Below are 23,421 nucleotides of genomic sequence, written 5' to 3' on the forward strand. Positions count from 1 at the left end.
AATCCGCTTGGAAGACGTCTCGCGTGGGGCGGGGCGGCTGGTAGAAGCAAGCCAATCACAGCCCGCCGCTTCTTCTGAAAGACGGGCGGGCTGCATCTGTGTGACAAGGGACGGCTGTGCCACCTCCCCATGGGGCGGAGCTATGGCCCTTTAAGATGGATAGGTGATTTAACGTGGGCGATAGTTTGCTTTCCCGCGATTGCTCATACAGCTGACCTAGTCAGACAGGTAAGAGAAGCTGGCTTCGATAACAAGCGATGGAAGTATTTATTATTTTGTTGCATCCCTGTTGGTGCCTGATGCAGCTTCTTAGCAGGAACTTGGAGTTGAAGTCCTTGCTATTGTAAGTGTATATCAAATAGCAATATTTATCCTGATTTGAACCCTCTGGAGGGTGCATGATAACTATCCAAAACGTCAGACGTGTGTGAGTGTACAAAACTGTGTTCCATTTTCTGCTTATAAAAATGTTGGTGTAAAAATGCACCTGAAACCTTTCTGTAGTTCTACATGTAGGTATTAAGCAATTTCCATGTAACTCAGTGGGACTTATCTGGAGTTAGACTTCCAACTTTCTTAAATGGGTACAGTATTGGACATTCTCCAATCTGTACAAATTATAATTCAGTTTCTTAGTGAGGTTGCTAAACAACAGAGCCTCTCCTAGTGTTGCATAGCATTTTCTAGTCGGTGGATGGGACCAATAAGTTGCAACATAACTCTTGCAGCGGTAAGTATAAACAGTTTGAGAATACATCTTGGATAGAAACTGCAAATCTAACAGACAGCAATTTACATGTGCTGCTGTTTCCCCCCTTACATATTTCCCCCTTTGATATATTTCAGTGGAGTGGTTGTGTTAATTTATTACAGCACAACCAAAGAGGAGTGTTGTGGCACTTACTGACTACAGACATACTGAAGCATTCATCATTGTCAGTTTGTTTTGGAAGTATGCCCTTCTGATGTTAAGTTTTTATCTTGTATCACAGAGGTTCAGTACTCTGTGTTTGGTTCCTAAGGGGTCAGAGTTCCAATGTAACCTACTAATATTTAGCTCTGCTAGTGTTTTGTAATAATAGTATTTGTACTAAAAGCATTGCATCAGAATTAGGGTGCTTTCCTTCCTTTGACTGATCTTTCCTAGACCAGGTTTGATTTTTTGGGAAATACCATAGTCAAAGTACATTTGCACACAGGGTGGAAAAGACAGTGTGCATTTCTGCAGGTCCTACTCACAGAAGTGCTGTTATTCTCGACCTAGCCCTGCCCACATCCCACCCCCTGCTGCTACTGCCACAACACTATTTAGTGACTTTAAAAAAAATCAGTAGTTGACATATTACTGTAGTTTAATAATGTTGTGATACCATAATAAGCAGTTAAAACAAGATCTTTGAGGGATGGTGCCTGCATAGGGCTGGAACAGGGGAGGTGTCTTGTCATAATGTCTTGGCTCTATGAATTCTTCTGCATTTGCAGTGGTAGTGGGGAATGCAGATGTTGTCACAGTTTGAATGGAGGTAACACTAGTGATTTTTATTTATTTTATTTTTTAATTATTCTTCACTCCTTAGTGGGGACCCAGAAGTGGCTTCCTCACATGTATTGTATCCTCATCCTGTGAGTAGGTTGCCAGCTCTGGGTTGGGAAATACCTGGAGATTCTAGGGGTGGAGACTGTGGAGGATGAGATTAGGGGAAGGGAGGCTCTTCAGTGGTGTATAATGCCATAGAATCCACATCCCAAAGCAGCCATTTTTTCCAGGTGAAGTAATCTCTGTTGCCTGGAGATCAGCAGGAGATCTCCAGCTGCTATCTGGAGGTTGACACCCTTATTATGTGAGATAGGTTATCCAGAATGCATGACTGGCCCAAGATCACCCAGCAAACATCCATGGCAGAGGAGGGATTAGAACCTGGGATTCCCACATCCTAGTTTGACATTCCAGCCACTGTACCATGCTGGCTGTCAATAAAATGTAGCAGGATGCATATGTGTAAAATACACCACTCATTCTTCAAATATATTTCTTTAAAATAGTGTCATCTGACTAGTCTACAGTGTTAATAAATATTGGCACTTTTAAGTTAAGTTAAATACACTCAGTTTTCTCAAAATGTGTGGTTCCACCACTATAACAGCCTAATGCTAGCAGAACCTCATTTCTGTTGATAGAGGAGAGGGTTATCTCTGCCAGGTTCCTTCTCCTGCTACAGGTGCCAACTTTGCCCAGCATGATATTTATGCAGGACACAATTTCAGAGGACTGCGGTGGGAAAGAAGTGGCATAGTTCAGTTTAATCAACTGAATTCCATTTGTGGTAATTTGAATGATGATGGGCGGGGTCAAATAAAAATTTCCAGTCATACTGTTTAAGATTCAGCACAGCAGAAACAAGTGTTTCATAACAGAGTCATGAACAACCTTGAAACTTCCTCTGTGACGTAAGTAATTTTTTTCCACCCAAGGATTGCTGAAAATTTATTAGGAAACAATCTTGATAGTTCATGTGGAAAACAGTGTGTCCTTTTTATAAAGGATTAATTTAAAAAGTCTTTCAAATTTTTGACTTAAATAAGAATATTGAGAGCAGACTAGTTGACACCAGCTGTAGAAAATTTGTGGTATTGATCGCTTTAATGGTTGATTGGCGTGCGTATCATCACACTTAAGTACTTCTGTTCCGGTACCTAAAAATAGATGTTTGGGTGTTTTATTAAAAAAAGAATTACAGCCCAATCCAGACAGGGCTGGCAGGCTGGGATGTTGCCACTCTGGCGTCACTGTACCTGCTACATAGAACTTTCCTGTAGCATGGGAAGCAGAAAGAAAGAGAGAGAGAGAGAGAGAGAGAAAATGGGGTGGAAAAGAGATATCTTCACCAGTGGCTCTGCTGGTGCATGGGACCCAGCCAGGCAGTGGAGGCTGACTAAGGTTAGCCCTGCCTCTAGCCACACTGGCACATCATTCTGTGCCAAGCGGGTCTGAGCCGGGACAGACAGAGGTCAGTTATCCCTCTGCCAGCGCATTAGCCCCTTTTCACTGGATGGCACAGGTCTGCACTGATTCCAGAGTGGGATCTGCCCCCCATCCCTGCAGATTGGGCTACCCATCTTTTGTAAGCTACCTTGAGAACTGGCATTATTGAGAACAGCAGTGTAGAAGTTGAAAAGACTCTTTATAACACCTTGAAGAACATACAATATATGTAAATAACACACTGTTAGACATCAAATGAAATGTTTGCATTGAAGGCTTTTTATTAAAGAACACTGGCACAATAAACTCAGCAAGGCAAGCAAAAGGTCCTGTAATACTTATTAGGCCAACCCAAATTCTAACATGGTCTTTGTGTTTAGATTTTCCCTTGACCAACACAAGTGCCTGCAGCCTCTCTCTGTTAACTGGGATGAACTCAGACACCCCACTTGAAGTCCCATGAATGAATCCAGCAAAAAAAAGAAAAGATGATAAAAGCTATCTTGGCTTGCATTCAGTTCTAAAGACTTCAGCTCAGTATTGTGTTAGAATTCCTTTAACATTCAATGAAAATATTTATTCCAATGTCATTGTTTTTGTTTGGGAATTTTAGGCCTGTTGTAAAACATGCAGCTCTTGGCTGTGTTCCTTTTTACATCATCAGCTAAACATGTGTGGATGGAAGTATCACTGCTGTTCCACAATATCAACTTAACGAGAAGTAATCTAATAATGTACATGATTTAGAAATGGCTCGCAGACAACATGTTACTTTCTTCTGCTATATTATAGAGGCAACTGCTGACTATATACATCTGTTTTTTTAGGTTGTAAATACCATGAAGACATTGGTCATTGGAATAGGAGGGTAAATATGAACAGATAATATTCTTGTTTTGATTAAACTGATCAAATTGATGTCTGTCCATAGTTGTATTGACCATCATTTAAATATATTACCGTGTCATTTTTTCTCACTTGACTCACCATTACAGTTGAGGGCTTGCATACACATTTTCTGAGCAATGAAAAATAAGCATTTGAAGTTTTTGTTTGTGTCACCAGCATTGCTGCAGTAGCTAAATGTGAGTTTATTATGATACTGTTGCAAATTTGTTGAAATGTCACAAATGACTGCAGTGGTATGTGTAAGGAACCTCAAAGGACTCGAAACAAAGTAACTGAGTTCAGTTCGTTTATTTCATAAACTTCAACGATCGCAATACACGGAATGCGGATTCTGGCTTTCCCGGGCTTAAGGTGTCGCTTTTACGGACAATCCGGGCCCCTCCCCAAACTCCCAAGCAGAATTCCCACGACAGGGTGAAAACAAGCTTCAAACACACAAGATAAACGTAGCAAGGTTAAGGCAGAAACCATTCCGGGCACGAAGCCCAGACTGTGGAATGCACCAAGGACAAGACGAAGGAGCCGAAACTAACCCCCAACCTTACACTCCGCCTCTCCTACGAACGCCCCCTCCCCACCCGGCTTATGAGGGAAAGCCTTATGAAAAGCAGAAATCGGGGGGAGGGCATCAATATTTTCCACATACACCCATTGATTATGGCCCGAGGGGTAGCCCACCCAGGAAACCAAATATTGCAAACGTTTGCGAATGTAGCGAGAGTCCAAAATAGCATCGATCTCGTAACGTTTGTGGCCATCAACGATCACCGGCGGGGGAACCTCCGTTGGGTCGTGCCAGGCATCTGAATCTGGAGCCCGCTTGAGTAAGCTAGAATGAAACACAGGGTGAATGTTACTGAGTGAATTGGGCAATTCCAAACGAGCCGTCACATCGTTGATCACCTGAGTGATCCGAAACGGGCCTATGAATTTCTTGCCTAGCTTGGAATATTTATGCACATCTCTAAGGTTTTTGGTGGACAAGTAAACCAAAGCCCCCACTTGCAGGGGAAAATCCATTCTATGTTTGTCCGCTTGGGTTTTTTGAGCTTCCTGCGCTTGTGAAAGCGAAGAAGAAACGTTTTTCCAGCCTTCTGCCAGAGACTGGATCCAGTCACCAAAGTCAGGGGGTTGGAGCGCATGATCGGGGAGTTGGGGTAACGGGGGGAACGAACGACCCGACACCACCTCAAACGGAGTTTTATTGGTACTACTATGAACTGCATTGTTATAGGCGTACTCAGCGAAGGGAAGAAGTTCCACCCAGTTATCTTGATGATAGTTGGTGTAGCAACGTAGATACTGCTCTAATGTTCTGTTGGTCCGTTCGGTCTGGCTGTCACTTTGCACGCGGGTACGGAGCAGCAATGTTTCCGAGGCTGTTCCCAACATCTCCAGGAACGCCTTCCAAAAAACTTAGATATGAACTGTGGCCCCCGGGTCGGAGATCACTCTCTCATGAACGAGTGCAGACGGTAGACATGTTGGATAAACAATTTGGCTAACTTAGGCGCCGAGGGGATGGTGGGACACGGAACAAAGTGCGCCTGCTTGGAAAAAAGGTCTACCACCACCCATAAAACTGTATACCCATGGCTCTCGGGGAGATCTGTGATGAAATCCATAGAAATCACTTGCCAAGGTTTGGCAGCCGGGGGAATGGGGTGTAACAGTCCGTGGGGCTTACCAGGGATGGCTTTAGCCTCTGCGCACGTCGGGCACCCCTTTATGTACGCCCCAATGTCCTTTGGCGCATGGTGCGCTTCACCAAAACTGCCTCCTGAGTAAAGTGGAGTGTTTTCAAGAACTGGAAAATGTCCCGCTTGTCGAGCCGCCATGGCCGGGTTAAGAGAAACTTGCTTACGCAGGGCCGGGGGAACGCATCGAGCAGTCACCCCGCCTCCAAACTCCCCCCTGCAATTGTAGAAGGGGATCGGATTCCTCCTTCGGTACCTCCTGTCGTCCCGCCTCCTCCAAATGGCGCAGAAACGGCGATACAACGTCCTGTACGTTCATAAGGGGGGGTGTCGGGGATGCAGCTGTCTCAGATCGGGTTATTACCGCCTTCAAGCCCAATTGAGAGGGTGTTAGGATGGTGCAGGGCATGGCGCCAGAAGGGAGGTATCCGCCTTTAGGCAGGCGGGACAAGGCGCCGGCCAGCTTGTTGCTATTGCCACTGGTGAAAATGGACCGTAAAGTTGAATCTGGAGAAGAAATCAGCCCACCTTAATTGCTTTACCGACATTTTGAGCCGGAGTAGACAAAATGGTGGTTTTGCTGATCCGACCAAACTTGGAAGGGGCGTGCGGCACCCTTCAGTCAATGTCACCACGCATCATGGGCTTCCCTTGATGGCTGCTGTTTCTTTATCCCCAACTGTCCAGTTGGAGTTCAGGGCCTGACAGTTTTTCTCGACAAATAAGCACACGGCACAAGTTTGTTATCTTTATTTTTCTGGTAAGAGAGCTGCCCCTGCTATTTTATCCGAAGCGTCGCCATTACGAACGATGAAAGGCAGAGTAATCTGGGTGTTTCAAAATGGGCTCTGTGGTGAAAGCAGTTTTAAGAGCTTGAAACGAATTTTGGCATTCTGGGGACCAGGGGAGAGGGAAGCCCCGGCTTTGGATGCCTGGGGTCTCTTCCCCTTGGTGCGGAGTAAGTCTGTGAGTGGTGGTAGGGCCGAAGTTTGGCAAACTGGGGAATAAAGTCTCGATAGAAGTTAGCAGTTTCAAAAAGGATTGAAGTTCTTTATGGGTGCGGGAACCGGCCAATTCACCACTGCTGCCACTTTTGCCGGATCCATTTCCAGGCCCTCTGGAGAGATCCGGACATCCCAAATAATCCATGGAGGTCTGATGGAAGGCACATTTGGACAGTTCCAGTAAACAAGGAATTGTCGAAAGCGGTGATCGGTGCAACATCAGTTCTGACTAGTCGCTGCGTGCTCTTTCCAATCGCTTTGGGCAATAGATATGGACATCATCCAAATACACCACCACCCCTTTGAACAAGAAGTCCTGTAGAACATCGCCATTAATGAGCGATTAAGGAAAGCCCCCCCTGGGGCTCCCGATAATCCCAAGGGCATTACACAGCATTCATATTGGCTCAAATTTAGTGTTGACTACAGCAAATGTTCAAAAGCCTCGGCAATTCAGCAGACTCTCGCATGAATAGGCTTCTCTCAAATCCAACTTGGTGAAGATACGCCCCTTCCCCAATGCATCGAGAAGGTCCTTAATTAGGGGTAAGGGGTATTTATTTGAAAGAGAGACAGCGTTGAGACCACGATAATCAGTGCACAGACGAAGGGTCCCATCTTTCTTTTTCACAAACAAAACGGGGGCTGCGTGAGTGCTCTTGGTGGCAAGCCAGATTCTTATCGAGGAAGGCATGAAGCTTCTTCTCCTCGGTCGGGCTCATCCTGTATATTCTACCTTTGGGAAGTTGCGCCCCCGGGACCAAGAGGATTTTACAGTCTGTGTCCCTATGGGGGGGAAGTTGGTCGCACTCCTGTTCTTCAAAGACTTTGGCTAAATCCCAGTACTGTTTGGGAACCCCGGCCAGTTCTGGGCTTGGGGCGGTGTCGAGAGCCATTGGCTGGAGCTCATCGGCGTTCTCCTTGGGTTCCGCCGGTGGCTCACCCTCGTGCATGTGATCCCCACAAGGGGGGTCCGTGAATCGGACTATGCGTTGCCCCCAGAAGATGCTGGGTTCATGGGAGAGAAGCCAGGGCATCCCCAACACTATGGGGTGTTTGGCGACTGGAGCCAAAATGAAACTACGTCTCTCCCAGTGTTCTGCACACCGCAGGAGCACTGGTTGGGTTTTGAAACGAGCCGGACCATCGGTACCTAATGGGCTGCCGTCCATTTGAGTGAAGGGGATGGGTTTGGTTGTGCGCTACATACGTTCAGTTTCTCCCAATTGCTCTGCAGCCCACTTCAGGGTCTCATAAGGCAAGGGAGCAACCTGAATCCACGAAAATGCTCGTGCTTACAATATGAGTATGCTTGGACGTATTGGTCAGAGTTGTCATGATAGTTATGGGGCACCCGGCTTCACTCACCGCGATTCGTGTGGTGCAGGGATCTCCTCCGCCGGGCCAGACGAAAAGGTCACCCCTTCTGGTTTGGTGTCATCGACATTTTTGGGCTCGTCTTCATAGGTGGCTTGCGCAGCTCCTTGGGGTCCCCGAGGGCCAGGTTTGCGAGGGGTTCGCGCCGTCGACTTGCGGGGAGTGGGGACCGGCGCCTTTTGTTTTTTCGGGCAATTGGCCGCCATGTGGCCCGGGCCCCCGCAATACAGACATAAGCCGAGATCGGGCTGCCGGGCGCATCGGAGGTGGATCGGGCGCTAGTCGGTCCTGCACCCGCCTTCTTTGGCGGGGCAGCGGCCGCCGCTGCAGGTTTGGCAGGAGGTTTGGCAGCTGCGGGTTTTCCCGTCTTGGAACGGGTGAGTCGGGCCGCGATGAGGTTGCCGGTCGTGATCCATTCAGCAATGGTTTGTGGTTCCTGCACCATATCTGCCCAGGTGCAGATTTGGAATCGAGGCCGTCAGGAAGTATTCTCATCGCAAGCCATCGGCCCAGTCTGGGAGTTTGCTCATGCCGCAAACTGGAACTCTCAAAATTCCTGCAAATGTCTTATTGCCCTAGTTTGAGTGTTTTGATAGTTTTAATGGCTTTGTTCACCTCCTCGGGGTCCTGAAAGCATAGTCTCAGACCTTGGAGTAAGGCCGCTTACGCTCTGGAAGTTCAGGGGCCCCTTCCACCGTGTAATTCCACAAACCATTCCTCTCCGCATCCCTCGCTCCAGCCGATGTCTCGTGACTTTCTCAGCCTCGGATCTATAGGAGATCACAAATTCGAGCATGTGGGCGTCCAGCGTAGGATGAAATATGGCAGTGTGTCTGCAGTCCCACCAAAACGTGCGGGAATGTGAACGAGGATAGGCCTCTTCCGGCTATCGGCACTTCTGGAGGAGCCGGGGCAGGAACCGGTCCAGGCGGTGGGCATAGCGCTGGGAATCATGGGCGGAGGTGTTGTTCGGCGACCGGCGGCGGAGGTTGCACCGCGCGCATCTACGGGCGGAGAGGTTGCACTGGGAGTAGGACTCTACGTTGTATCAATGGAGCCTCCGCTCGTGGGAGCGGGGCCATTAGGGAATACTGGCGGGCGAGCCACGCCAGCTGGGTAGGGTCACTTGCGGCGCACCGAGATCCCTCTGGAGCAACGCTTCCCTTGCCGCCAACTCCCTCTCCCGACCCGTGAGAGCTTCCCGGTCGCATTGCAGTTTATCGCGTTCCCTGCGTTGCAATGCCGCTTCGATTTCACCTTGACTCTCCAGTGCTTTAAGGCAGCCCCGCCATGGAGCCTGGAGCTGGAAAGTGCTCCAGGACATGGTCCCGGGAAGTGAGGTCTCGGAGGAATTGGACTTCAAGAACACCTTTTCTCCCGTGATAATCTCCGGCTTCCAAGGCCTGCCAACGCCGCTGTTCGCTTTCCAGTTCCTCGGAAGTAAGCCGCTCATTTTCGAAGGCTTCCCGCCTCCTGTTTCGCGTTCCAGCTCGAGGGCCCCTCGCCAGCTCTCAAGGGCCTCCCGTTCCTGTTCCCAGTCACATTTGGTCCTCTCAAGGGCTTCGAGCTGTTCCCAAAGATCCGAAACGGGGGGACGTCGCTCATCCGCGGTCGACAGGGTAGTCGCCCCCCCAGGTTCATGCTGGTCCGAAGGATCCCGGCCCTGAGCACCCCCAAGAGGCATGGCAGTCGCCCCCTCAAGTTCTGCTAAGTCCGGGGGTTTGTGGGCGCGGGCATCCTCCACGAATGTAAGCCTGACTCGGGAACGTGTAGGTAGTTCCAACACTTCACCCTCAGAGTCCTGGGATGTGAGAGGACGCGAACCCTTAGGGCACGCTCTGGTGCTTTGCCAGTGATCTTCGGGAGGGGGGTCTTCGAGGTATTGATCCAGAAATCTTGCCAGGGATTCCTGGGTGTCCCCATGGATGGTCGACACCCCGATTTCCTCCTCCACCCTTCGCATCACTGGTTTGTAATCCATATGTTGCCGGGTGGTGAAGTGCCGCTCCAGGGGAGCACGATCCATCGACACCCAGCTTACCAGGATCGCGAAATCCTGACACACTTCCAGGCGTCCGGTTGAGACCGTGCGCCGAGCCATCAGGGGGGCTTCTTCCACCTGCTCCTGCAGTTGGAGGAAGGCTAAGCTCCGGCTTAGCCGGGGCTTGGAGAGGGTCACCAGGGAGATTGGTTCCGCTGGCTCCTCCAGAGAGACCGTCATATGGAAGGAAGACAGGGAACCCTCTTTGGGGGCTACCACAGTCTTTTTGCCTTCCATTTGCGACGAAGTCTCGGGGTTCAATCCCTTCATGTTGGTAGACATCAGGAATCCACAAAACGGATGAAAGATGGTATTTGACCAAAATCAATCCGAAGATAGAATAGCGAGAATCCGCATAATGTAAGGAACCTCAAAGGACTCGAAACAAAGTAACTGAGTTCAGTTCGTTTATTTCATAAACTTCAACGATCGCAATACACGGAATGCGGATTCTGGCTTTCCCGGGCTTAAGTTGTCGCTTTTACGGACAATCCGGGCCCCTCCCCAAACTCCCAAGCAGAATTCCCATGACAGGGTGAAAACAAGTTTCAAACACACAAGATAAACGTAGCAAGGTTAAGGCAGAAACCATTCCGGGCACGAAGCCCAGACTGTGGAATGCGCCAAGGACAAGACGAAGGAGCCGAAACTAACCCCCAACCTTACAGGTATGTGTCTTTACTGTTTGCTACTGTTTGCTACTGATAAAAGCAAAGTTTGAGCTATGGGAAAGTGAGATTCCCTTCTACAGAAGTGTCAAAGTTTCCTGCAATAATAGTATTCAGTATGCAGTGATACAAAAACGATGTATTGTATTATGGATTCTTGTTAGAGAATGCTTTGTCTGTAAAGTGTCCTTTCAAACTGTAGGTTGAGTTCCGATCTTCAACAGGATTTGGGGCAGGCATTTTGTGTTGAGGAGGGAGACAGTCCTTGTACCTATAAAGATGCTGGTTTGGTAGGATTGCCAGTCTCCAAATGGGCCTGGAATTACAGTGAATCTCCACAGAACAGATATCATGCCCCATGGAGAAAATGAATGCTTTGGAGGATGGCTGTCATGACATTCTACCCTGCTGAGCTCCCTTCCCTCTCAAAGCCCCATCCTCTACCCAAAATCTCTAGGAATTTCCTAATCCAGAGTTGGCATCCCTATATTTATCAGTACTGCAGAACAAAGCTACTAGACTATCAGATAGTATGACTGCAACTGTGTAATTGTATATTTTGTCTTCTAATTCAGCATAACAAATGGAGGAAAAACAACTTTGGCAAGAAGGCTTAAGGAGCAGCTTAAAAACTGCACTATAATATCTCAAGATAATTTTTTTAAGGTAAAAAATAAAAAAAGGCTTTAGCTATAGCAGGCTGAAGCAAAACAAAGCATAGTCATGCCAATTATTCCCAGTAACAAGGGAATACAACTTCTGTGTAGGAGTATTCTCCTATGCCTTTGATGTTATTCTCTCTATAGTCCTCTTCAAACAATATGTCCTGGTGAACTGGAGGCCCACCAGCTATATGTATCGGGAGCGTGCTGTCCCCACAATGCACCTGATATGAGTCTGCTGTTCTTTGTAAACTGGGCAACATGTATATGTTCTGGTTCATAAGAATGGAAGCTGTATGTGTCTGACAAATCTATTCATACAACACCCTAATCATACAAAATGATGACTGCATATATCTAATGTGTTGTGGAGCCATAGTGTTCACATTATGTGTCGTCAGTTCCAGTTTACATGGATGTAACATCTCAATAGGCCTTTGTTGTCTAAATTCTTAAAACATTCAGATGAAGTCTGCAAATATCCAACTCTGATAGTATTCTTATTGCTGGTTCAAACTAGGTAACTACATGCATATTGCATAGTTTTGACTTAACATGGGTAGAGAGAGGAGCTGCTAAATACAGCTATTCTAGCTGTAAATTTGCTGTTTAATTTAAAATGTTGGCACACTTAATGATAAACAGTTCTGGATAGCATTATTTCATTCTCAGCCTTCTCAGATATTTATTTTTTTCAGTGGTATTGTAGCCATTGAAGGCAAGGCATTATTATCTACTTCTAAAATTGATGTATTATGTAAAAATAATAGCAGGTAGGAAAAATGTGTCCTCTTCACATTGAAGTTTTCTTTATAATATTAATATGACAATGGTTTTTTCCCCTTTACAGTCTCAATCTGAAGTGGCTGTAGATGAACACGGATTTTTGCAGTACGATGGTTAGTAGAATGAATACTTAAATTCTTCATAGCAAGTATAACTTGCTTGTTGGCAATTTTAAATGAAATTTATGTAGCTATAGGCCTTACTCTTTTTGACCTTTGCTGGTGCTGAAATGCTATGGTTAGAATTTGTGCATGTGAGTTTTAATGCATTTTTCAGAGTAGTGAGAGAAATTGAGGCTGACGTCAATGCATTCAATTCAACTAATTTGTGATAATCAATATATTGAACTGAGACTGTTAACTGATGAGTAGGCAATGGAGTGAGTAGGCAATGGAGTAGCTGCAGAATGAGTATAACATTAATGTTTCACCTAGATTCCAATAATAATCAAGCTTGGTATTCTGTACCAAATGGAGTCTCGAAGTTGATTTCCATAACAGACTTCTATAGAGTGCATTATAGTAGTTGAGTCTCAGTGTTATTGTGGCATGGATCTAGGTGGCCAGACCGGCTCAATCAAGGGGGCCATCTTCTGGGTTAGAGTTGGAAGAAAGTGTGTGTGGGCAGTTTGCATTTGAATGTACATGTCAAAACTTGCCTTTAGCTTCAGTATCTGTTTTCTTTTAGTACTTGATGCCCTGCATATGAAAGAAATGGTGGCAAGTATACACACTTGGATAGCAAACCCAGAAGGCTGTGCTTTGCCTGGCCAATCAAGTAATATCCACAATAAGCAGAAAGAAACAGACTGCTGCATCTTAATTGTTGAAGGCTTTCTTCTGTATAACTACAGGTAAGCTAGGTGATTTCCTCACTGGCGATTAATTCTGGGCTAGTCACCCAAAATATCCAGGTTCCCTTGAGATCTCCTCACAGCCAAACAATGGAACACAGACCAGTCCTGTTTCTGCCGCCCCCCCCCCCCCATCATGGGATTTTCCTGTACCTGCTTGTATATACACCTTTTTGAAAAAACCTTTAATGGGAGCTAATAGGAGATGGGGCTATAACTTTGGCCCCCATGAACCAAACTTCACCAAATATGGGTGGTATCATCAGGAGAATCTCCTTTGATACCATCCAGTTTTTGTGAAGTTTGGTCCAGGGGGTCCAAAGCTATGGACTCCCAAAGGGGGTGCCCCTATCTCCCATTGTTTCCAATGGGAACTATTAGGAGATGGGGGCTACACATTTGAGGATCCATAACTTTGGCTCCCATAAACCAAACTTCACCAAACCTGGGTGGTATCATCAGGAGAGTCCCCTAAAGATACTCTTAAGTTTTGATGCTGCTAGCTTAACAATTGCACCCCTGACAGCAGGCACCCCCCCCCCCCCAGGGGCAGGGCTAGATGTCTTCACTGGAAACATGCTTCAGTGAGGATGTTGAAACCTGGATGAAAAGGTGCCGATTCTTTTGAAACTTGGTTGTATCTAGATTAAATTTTCAGTGGGAATTCGGCCCTACTTAACTTTTCAGTTGAGCGTAAGTAGCAATGTGACCCACCTAATCTGTTTCTTTATACTTTTAGGCCCCTTAGTGACATATGGAATAAAAAATATTTCCTCACCATTCCTTATGAAGAATGCAAAAAGAGACGAAGGTATGATCCTCCTGAAACCGTGCACAATGCACTACATTTAGGCTCTTACTATATCTTCTCCAATTTACTTGTTCCATGTAGAGTAAGAAGTTATAAGCTGAATAACCAGCTCCAAATCTATTTTAAAGTATATTGATAGCATGATATAGCATGTAGCAAATAACTGGTTTGCCATTAGGCCCTGCAGATTATGTTTGCATCATAATGCATTACTGTTACTTATTCTTGTATGACTAATTACACAAGCATATCAGATTTGGGTCATAATTCAGTACAGTGCTTAACTCCATGTTGGCTCATGTCCTCGGGAACTGGGTATACCTGTATGGCAGAACAATTAACAGTTCTGTGTTCCATCACAGTTATCTAGTTCTGCTGTGTGAATATTATATCCCTTGCACATTGCTCCTGTGATATTGCCTGTCTCTGCCCTATTACTAGTGTAAATTAGGCATACTTGTACATTTGTAAGAAACGCTTGATAACCTGTTCAGAAAATAATATTGTTATGTTGCACAAACAGCTCAGTGAGGCTCTTCCACTCAAGCTAGTGATGAAACAATCTCACCCTTCATAGCCTGACACTGTGAAAATTATTGAATTCTTACTGTACAAATAGCAAAAGCTCTATAACCCAGCCTGGGTTAGAAATGGGTTGTTTTGTGGTTTAAGGTTGCCTTTGTGCTGACCTGTTACTTGGGAGCAAATGTATCTCTGAATTCAAGTGAATCTTACTCCTATACAAGTGGGCACAGGTACCCAGTCATAAGTACTTAGGTCTAAGTCCCATAGAGCTGTATATACCATGCATAAAAAGCTTCAAACCCTGGAGCACCCAGTTCTTCCTTTTTCCAGGTCCAGCTTGATATGCAGGGTGTAGAATGACTGGCTGTTACAAAATCTGAAAATAGCATCCTGTACCCAGAAAATGCTTCACATTTTTTTAAAGGCTTTGTAGGGAAAGTGCCAAATGATTAGCTGATAAACATGTGAGGCACTGGGGAAGTGTCTTCTTAAAAAGCCTTCCCAAAAGCAAGGATTTGGGAGAACTAGGTGCATGTGGCTATAGAAGATGAGTAAGCACTTCTTTCTGCACTGTAGAGTGATCCCATGGAAAAATTCACTGCTGCTCTGTTCCACAGTGGAATTTGTTTTCAGATGTTCAGGACTGAATTGCTAAACTTGGTATAACGACAGGCTTTTTACCTGTCATGCTTTCTCATGTGATAGTTTCACAGTGTACAACAATAAAACAAATTATGCAAAAACTTAATTAATGTTGGGTAAATGTACTTGATGCTTCTGACTCCTCTCCTAGTGTAATGTAGCAGGATGCATACGAGGGCAAGCACCTTACTAGTGTTTGCTGAGTGTCTGTGTGAGGCCCTGGTCTAGCACATTGTGGCCTGTAGTAGAAACATATGCATATACTGCCCTATGCCATGGGCCTTAGGTGATTTACAGTGCTTCTTTCGATCTCAAGCCTCGAAGGGCTCAGAATATAACATGCATTAGGGAATGCTGTTTATAGATGCCTGTATCATGGTCTTGTTTCCCTAGAGATATGGCATGTGAATCAAGTGAATCTTACTCCTATACAAGTGGGCACAGGTACCCAGTCATAAGTACTTAGGTTTAAGTCCCATAGAGCTATATATACCATGCATAAAAAGCTTCAAACCCTGGAGCACCCAGTTCTTCCATGAATTATTGGATGGAAATGGGTCTAAAGAAGCCATTTGACAATGATCATGCAAGAAAAGCCCTAGTTTTAACTGTCTTATTTGCTTAAACTACTAGATCATACTGGCTGAGAATTTGAATATTTTTGATAGAAGCTCTTGTTAAACATGGTGTACAAGTGAAGCTCTCATATTTTTCTGTAGCACCCGAATTTATAATCCACCAGACCCACCTGGGTACTTCGATGGACATGTGTGGCCCATGTATCTGAAACATAAGAGAGAGATGGAAGAAAATGGAACAGACATTGGTATGACAATCATGGTTCTTAATGTACCTAGTTCATCTAAGCACTGTCCATTGCCTCAGGCCAAGTTGGTTTTTTTAAGAGTTGGGTCTAGGTTCCTGCTTCATAGCCTGTATGGCAGAATGGCTTTTAAATGGGGAATGGCTTTTAAAACATAAAGGAGCACCCAAATGGGTGCAGGATGCCATAAAGGACTAGGTGCGGTCTCCTTCCTTCCCCCGTCATTTTCCCATACAGAAAGATGGATGAGAAAAGTTATGTCCTTGTTTTTGCTGTTCCATGTGAAGTATTCAGTGCACAAGGAACAGCAAAAATGGGGGAATAACTCCCAGTGCTGTTCTGGCACAGGAAAATGATTTTTTTGTGGGAGGGTGGGGGAAGACCTCCTCCTCCCTCCACAATGGCATTTGAAGCTTGTTTAGGCTCTCCTTTATTTTTAAAGAATCATTCCCTGTGGCAGCTGTGTGGTTGTGAGGAACTCAGCTCTTCAAAAGTATGAATATATTGTTTTGCCCTTAGCTGTATAAGTGACTAGGAGGGATGGGGAAAATGTTGATCTTCCAAGAACACTGTAGCATTCTGCTTCATTCAGCACCTCAAAGGGAAGAAAAGATGTAGCTAAGCATCAAGGGGCTGGTCTTGCAATATTATTTGGTCCACAGGACTCAGCTGTATTTAGATTAACAAATTAAAAAATAACATTGGGTTCAAAGAGTGTTATGAAGGTAATACATGACTAAAATGTTTGTATTACCTTGGAGATATTTTATCCAGGTGATGCTGGAAGATGTGCTTAGAGATTTCTGCTCTGCTGTAAGTCATACATTGCTCCTTTTTTGCAGTTTATTTGGATGGAACAAAATTACAAGATGACCTGTGTTCAAGGATATGTAGTGACATAGCACAGGAGCTGCAGAAGACAAGTAAGTGGCATAGGTTAAAACAGCATGAGGCAATATCAGTATGTTTGGCTAGTGAGCCGAGAGAAATTGCTATATGATATGAGAAATAAATTAAGGTTCCAAGGAGCCCATTAATGCCCATCCGAAGAGGGTGTCTGCTGTATTCTGAGCTTGCATCTTTCCCATGATCACCTTCTAGAAGTAGATAATTCTGTTATGTCTTTACATTGGTTGTGATTGGGCTAATCACACATGAAGGGAACTCATGTAAAAGCAAGTTCATTTTTAGAAACAAGCAAATGTTATTCTTGCACTCCAAAAATGAAAGGAAGGTATGCATCCTCTCCCAGTTTGTAGGAAAATGTCTCTCAGAAATTGGGGAAATTACAGTGTAGGCTGAGGCTTGTATTTTGCAGAGTTTCTCATAACTGTTACTAGTGGCCCTTCATATTGGTCAAGGCCATAACAAGTTGCTTAATTAAAAGCTTGTAATAGCTAACTGAAATGCTTTCACAACAAAAATATAAGATTAGATCCTACAGAAAACTTGCAGAAGATAGAGTGAAGATTTCTCCTTTGTACCCTACAAATCCTTCACTGATGCCCAGGGAAGGGAACACTAATACGTAAAATAGTACAGTATGTGTGGGACTGGATGCTTGGTTCTTCCTCCTTACTGTACTCCTTATGGTAGTACATTTTGCTTACAATTATCACCTGTCTCTTGTGGAGGTTTGGAGAAACAGATGCAGTGGAAAGGTGAGGAATATCCATTCCATCAAATCTTTCCACAAATCTTTCTATAGAATCCAACTCTCAGTAGCAGCAAAGTACAGGCTGACAATGTTCTATAAGAAACTGTTGTCCAATGACTGCAAACTAATATGTATGTACTTTTATTTCAGGTTAGTTGGGTGCTGTTGCCAACCATGTATAGATCCTAAGTACGTCTAATATGGACAGCAATAATTAATCCATTGGAAACTGCCATAGGATGTTTTCAAAAGAAACCCTTCTAAATCAGTGTTGATCAGGACTCCTGGGTTAATTCCATTAGCGAATCAATTTCCTATTGGAGCAGTGTCATGCTGACCATGTGAAATACTATAGTTCCTAAATAACAGCGGAAACCTTTGAGGCTGTCTTACAGTAGCCATTTTATTTAGGAAAGTACCAATTTCCTTAGTAATTTCCTCTTCTTGGATTAAATAGTAGTGATCTCAGAGGGGTTAGATTCCCTCTCTTCAGCTGACCTTGAGGGAAAGACCCTTTAACTTCTTTCATTTTAATCTACCTATTAGCATTGTAAGGATTCAGACTTCAATACTTGTAGACAAATCAAGTGCGGGAGGAAGATTTCTTCTTTTTATAACTAGGGTGGCACCAGCACAAGATCATAATCTACTCTCTACCATTGCAACACTTTCCCCCCTCACACACAGGCTTTTCAGGGTAGCTAGGAGCTGCTAGTATCCTAATACAGTTGGCCCCCAAGTTATGTCTGCAGTGAAGAAGCCTGCATTCTCATATTTGTCAAAGAATACAAAGGACTGATCTTCTTGTGTGGTGGCTCTTGAATTTTCGTACAAACATGAGATTTCTTGTGTGTCAGGCAGTGTTGTCCAGTTAGAGTTCAGTGTTGACTAGAGGATCTGTAATGTTCCATCTTGAGGTCAAAGTAAATAAGATACTGGGAGATCCATCAAGAAACAGGGGGGAGGACCCCTGTTAATCAGAGCGTCTATTCCCCCCACTCTGCCCAGTATGGTTTTCCTGACAAAAGCTACCACACACTGTTCCAGAAAAGGAATGAATTTCCTGTTTCTTTTGGACAGGAGATGGGGTTGGGTTCAGTTACTGAAATATGTTTGCAAACACTTTGTACCCTCTCCATGTAGCTCTGATTCAAATGGGATCTCCACATAGCTTAAGTATACATTCTCAAAATACTGTGGGTGTCTTGGCCACTAGTCTGTTTTAATCCCTAGAAGTTTGGTATGTGGGGAAATCTGACTGTGAGTCTTCAGTTCTCATTATTTGAATAAGCCACCAAACTGTTTGCCAGCCTTAGAGGTTTTATCCTATAAGCTTGCCTAGTTAGTAGTTTTACTCATATTTTTTCCTGTTTGATACTGATGCCCCTGGGATTTTAAGCTTCAAGATGATTATCACCTTGTCTAAGTAATGATCCACTTGAACTAATTTAGGGAAGAATGGCAGAATTTCTCTGTTTGCTTTTGGCTTCATGCTGATTCTACAGCAGAGTATATTAAGTTCTGTGATAATTTAGATGAAATATTTTTCCATTTCTAGGTGCAGTGGCCATGGCTACTTTTTTAAGGGCCAGAAAGGGGAAATCTTCAACACTTTCATTCTTTGTCACTTCTCTCCCTTGGGAAAGACAGCCTCAGCAACTGCATTTTGAAAATGAAAAATGATTACAAAGCCACATTAAATTTTGTTCTGAACTAACCCTAATAAAACAAGTTTATCTTGTTTCCAGGGTCAATCTTAAACCAGTGGGAAACAGGGTCAGCTGCCTTGTGTCCCGTGATACAAGGGGTGTCAATGAAGAGGGGCGGCCAGCTCAGTGACAGGGGCCAGCTGCCCTGGATCCCATGTTAGTGAGGAGTCCAACAGGAGGGTAAGCAGGTTCGGTGACAGTGGCTATTCACACCCACTGTATCTGGGGCATGGGCAGCTGGCTTGCAACAGTAGCTCCTGCTCACCTCTCAGAGGCAACTCTTGCCCCTGGTGATAGAAGATAAGTGTGGTGGAAACCCAGCAGGGGGTGGTAGTGATTCTGGGGCTGCATCCTGGTTTCTTCCCCAGAGGGGGCACTCCTCTTTTGTTTTTTGGCTAGCTGTTATACAAGATTCACAATACACTGAAAATTGACATTTTACTTAAAATCTCAAGATCTGAAGTAGCTGTAGGTTGGGGGATATGCATGTCAGCACTTTATCCTAGCCAATTCTTTCCAGCCTGTGGCACATCTTCACCTAATTTGAGCTTGCCATAGTAAACGCTGGTTTGAACTACTTCATTTTTGTTAAGCTGACAGTAGTTTGCAGGGGTTGCTTGACTCTGGGATGCATATTAGAAAGTTTACAACACTGTCCTCTATTCCCATTAATTACCCTATTCTGGAAAGTTTGTGTTCTGATAGATTTCTGGTTATGGGACCAATGTATACAACTCCTTTTTCTGTCTGCACTGGCATCAAGAGCTGTACATGCCCTCCTATTCTCTTTTAATTGTAAAAATACTTATCTCCTGCCTGTCTACTTCCAATGGAACTAAAGACAAAGTCTAATGAATCTGGGTAGAGCCTGCCACTAATACTTCAAAGACAGAAGTCCATAAAGCACTATTCACAACTGCTATATAAAGGGGAAAAAACCCACCCTCAATTGCTTTCCTGAATAATGCTGCTTTGTAGTATATCTTAACACTGCCGGAACTGATGCTGTTCAGTAGTAATGCCACCACCAGTGAAAAGGCCGGTGTTGCATACTTGATGATGTTAGTTTGATGAAATGAAGAAGATAATTGGAAGGAACAAAGTAGTCAGGTTCAGAGCAGAAGATATGGTCCTCTTCAATATATGTATGCCAGGGCATGAGGGGCCAACTTTCAAGGCAAATGAGAAGAGGTGGTGGTTTGTGCTATTTGTCTTTGAAAGTAGATTTCACATGTAGGGTATGGCTGTAAGTTTAATCATCAATAAACATAAGAAATGTAGACTCCATTGTTGGCTGGCAATTGACAAGATACTGTCCCAGCCACTGAGATGTCAAAATGAGGAGGGAATGTTATTAATGTTTTAGAGTTGCATGCATTCCCAGTGGCTATTAGTATACTTCCTTGTGTGTTACACCCTTGTCCATTTTTTTAAAATTGAAGCCAACCTAGTTGCCTGTTCCTCTGCTTGTTTTTTTAAATCTTTCATTCTTATCCAACAAGTTCTGTCCAACTACAGAATATTGCACAGTACATTCAGCTATTATATTTGAATAAAAGTGCCTCTAAGCCAAGCTTGACTTTAGAATTCATGCAGTAACAAGAATATGTAAATTTATAATTGTAATCTAATTTCAAAAGTGACTGTTAATTTTGTACTACCTAGATAATGTATGTTATTTTGAATTTAAAGCTGTTGTACATAAACACAAACCTCTGTATTTAATGAGATACATTTTAATAAACCTACTAATTTTAAAAGACTTCTAAAGTTGCAATCTATAGAAGACGATGCACTTCTGCAAATTTCATAGGCTATAATTTCAAGAGCAGTATAGTCTGTTCCTTGGGGGTATGTTTCACATACAGATTGATCCTGTGCATACTCAGAATATTTATTTTTATTTATTTATTTATTTATTAAACTTTTATACCGCCCCATCCTCCAGGGGCTCTGGGCGGTGTACAGCATAAAATATAAATTTCACTTTAAGTGAGTCTTGATTTCAAATAAGCGTTTACAGTAATTTTGTATGGATGGCAGCTAATACTTCAGTACAGGAATAGGGCAGAAGACTTCCACTATACAGAATGGAGTTTTTTTGGCAATTAGAAAAATTATATTGTAACCTAGTTTCTTCCTTATGCTCTCCAACTGACTTCTGTTCTTAGTAAAAAACTTGGTAGCTTGTAGCATAAAGTTATGCATACTGCCAGGCTTCACATTTAATCTACCATTATATAGTAGTTAGGCTCTGGCAGGTTTGAATCCCCATTCCGTCTTGCATGCTTGCTGGGTGACCTTTGATCAATCACACTCACAAACTCAGCTTAATTTTCCTTTCAGGATTGTTTGAGGATAAAATGGAGGAGAGGATAACTATGTAAGCTGCGTTGGATCCCCGAGGTGTAAAGTAAACATAGGAATAGGAGAGAGCAATGTACATTATTCTCCTCTCCCACACACAGCATTTATATTACATTCACTTTTAAATTATTATTATCATCATCATTCACTAATCGTTTATTCATATATTCACTATTTTTAACACCACATTTTACACAGTTAATGCAGTTCTTTCTTACATTTTATGCTTCATTTTTACGTATGTAGAGTATCCTACATTTCATTCATTTTATACTATTGTTATTCTTAACATATATCTACAGTTGTGTAAACTGCTATCAAGTTACAGCTGACATGGGAACTGCATCAAGAGACTTTCAAGGCAATTGAGAAGCTGTGGTGGTTTACTATTGCCTTCCTCTGCAGACTCTTCCTTGCTGGTCTACCTTCCAAGTATGCCTAATTTTGTTTTGGGGCCAACAACATAATATACAATTGTTTCATGGTCTTCCATATTGTAATGTTGACGTTTGGTAACAATGATAGTATGGACTACTGTTAAATGGCCAAACATTGCAAGATGGAGTCTAACACAAGGAGCTTTGACACTTGAAAGTTTATACTTTGAAAATCTTGTTGGCCTCTAAGGTACTGCTGGACTCAAACCTAGCTGTGCTACTGCAGACTAACAGCTACCCTCTGAAACTATTATGAGATTGATAATTCTTGGAAGAATCAAAATCTAAGAGCTCAATTTGTGGGAGGGTGGGGGCAAAGGGAGTTGTGGAGATAGTGTGGCCCTATGCTAGAAGATTTGCCCTTCCGGGGCACTTACCCTAGAAGAAGGGTAAATTCATTGGTGGATGGCTGCTGTAGCCCTCCACAATAGTCAGACATGATTCTCTGCACCCCTTTGCTTCTGCTGGCGTAATGGAGGTGTTCCAGAGGCTGGTGTTCCAGGGGTGGAGCTGACCATAATTGGCTTCTAATCTGGCCTTGCCTATTGGGTTGCCAGCACTAGGGGCATGGATTTATGCCATCCTTTTCAGTGGTGGGAAGGGTTTTGTTTTTGTTTTGGGTTTTTTTTTATTTTGCCTCCATAAGCCACCTAAAAGCCCTCTGGAGGTGATGGGGAGGCACCGTTTCTGGCTTTCCCAGCGCTCTGAATTTGGCTGCCCAACTATCATACATTTTGCCTTGGTTTTATTTATTGTACTTTATACTTGTGTAATACTTCTGGCAACTAAGATGAAGATAATTCAAGCCACACTATTTCCTATTAATATATATAGGTGTGAAAGTTTACAATGAAGATAGCTGACAGGAAGAAAGTAGATTTCTTTGAACTGTGGCGTTGGAAGAGACTTTAAGTTATCGTGGACTGCCAACAAAACAAAAATAAACAAAAATGTACGTTCTACATCAAAACAAGTCTGAACTGTCCCTAAGAAGCTAAAATGTCTAAACTGAAACCATTGTACTTTGGTCACACAATATTTATTTATTTAACTTTTATGTTGTCCTTCCTCCAGTGAGCTCAGGGGAGTTCAAGAGTATCTGAACTGTTAGTGATAAGTCATTTGGAAATCATTAATTCATAGAGATGCCATGAATCAGAATTGACTTGAGGGCCCTTAACACACAACTCTTCTGGAATTATTATTAATTTGTGATTGGAGAGGCGGGGGGAGTATTATGCAAGCAATTATCACCTGCCATTTGTAGTTTACAAAATGTATATGGTCTTTCAAGAATCCCCTTCCTATTTTGAAACAACGAATTTCCTGGCCATTCAAGAAATACCAATGGGTTCCAATGGCAAAATCGTATAATTGTTTGGTACGGAGTGGCCTACGAATGGACTAATTTTAAGTCTCAGAACTTTGAAGGTGTTTTCCTTTTCAATGCACGGCCTTGATGCTTCTGGA

General features: G+C 43.8%; 1 protein-coding gene across 3 annotated transcripts; it reads left to right on the forward strand.

The window, feature by feature from the left end:
* The first annotated feature begins 21 nt into the window (after positions 1–21).
* On the forward strand, positions 22–21,859 carry NMRK1 (nicotinamide riboside kinase 1). 3 transcript variants are annotated; one of them, XM_048504275.1, is made up of 9 exons: positions 22–228; positions 3,811–3,851; positions 11,255–11,345; positions 12,192–12,240; positions 12,815–12,980; positions 13,720–13,791; positions 15,678–15,784; positions 16,624–16,704; positions 21,817–21,859. In XM_048504275.1, exons 1-9 carry the CDS (start codon positions 130–132, stop codon positions 21,822–21,824), a joined length of 714 nt encoding a protein of 237 aa, XP_048360232.1. In that variant the 5' UTR covers positions 22–129; the 3' UTR covers positions 21,825–21,859. The 3 variants fall into 3 exon arrangements, with proteins under 3 accessions (XP_048360232.1, XP_048360233.1, XP_048360234.1); XM_048504276.1 differs by lacking the exon at positions 21,817–21,859 and adding an exon at positions 17,589–20,909 and having other exon boundaries at positions 26–228; XM_048504277.1 differs by having other exon boundaries at positions 211–343.
* The last annotated feature ends 1,562 nt before the right edge of the window (positions 21,860–23,421 follow it).

Source organism: Sphaerodactylus townsendi, linkage group LG07, assembly GCF_021028975.2.
Source record: "Sphaerodactylus townsendi isolate TG3544 linkage group LG07, MPM_Stown_v2.3, whole genome shotgun sequence".
Taxonomy (NCBI): Eukaryota; Metazoa; Chordata; class Lepidosauria; order Squamata; family Sphaerodactylidae; genus Sphaerodactylus; species Sphaerodactylus townsendi.

Bases quoted from the DNA above. Each gene is read 5' to 3' on its own strand.
- NMRK1 (XM_048504275.1), top strand. From the start codon at position 130: ATGGGGCGGAGCTATGGCCCTTTAAGATGGATAGGTGATTTAACGTGG. The intron at 12,241-12,814 runs GTTAGTAGAATG...GTTTTCTTTTAG, and splicing joins CGGATTTTTGCAGTACGATG to TACTTGATGCCCTGCATATG. The intron at 15,785-16,623 runs GTATGACAATCA...CCTTTTTTGCAG, and splicing joins AGAAAATGGAACAGACATTG to TTTATTTGGATGGAACAAAA.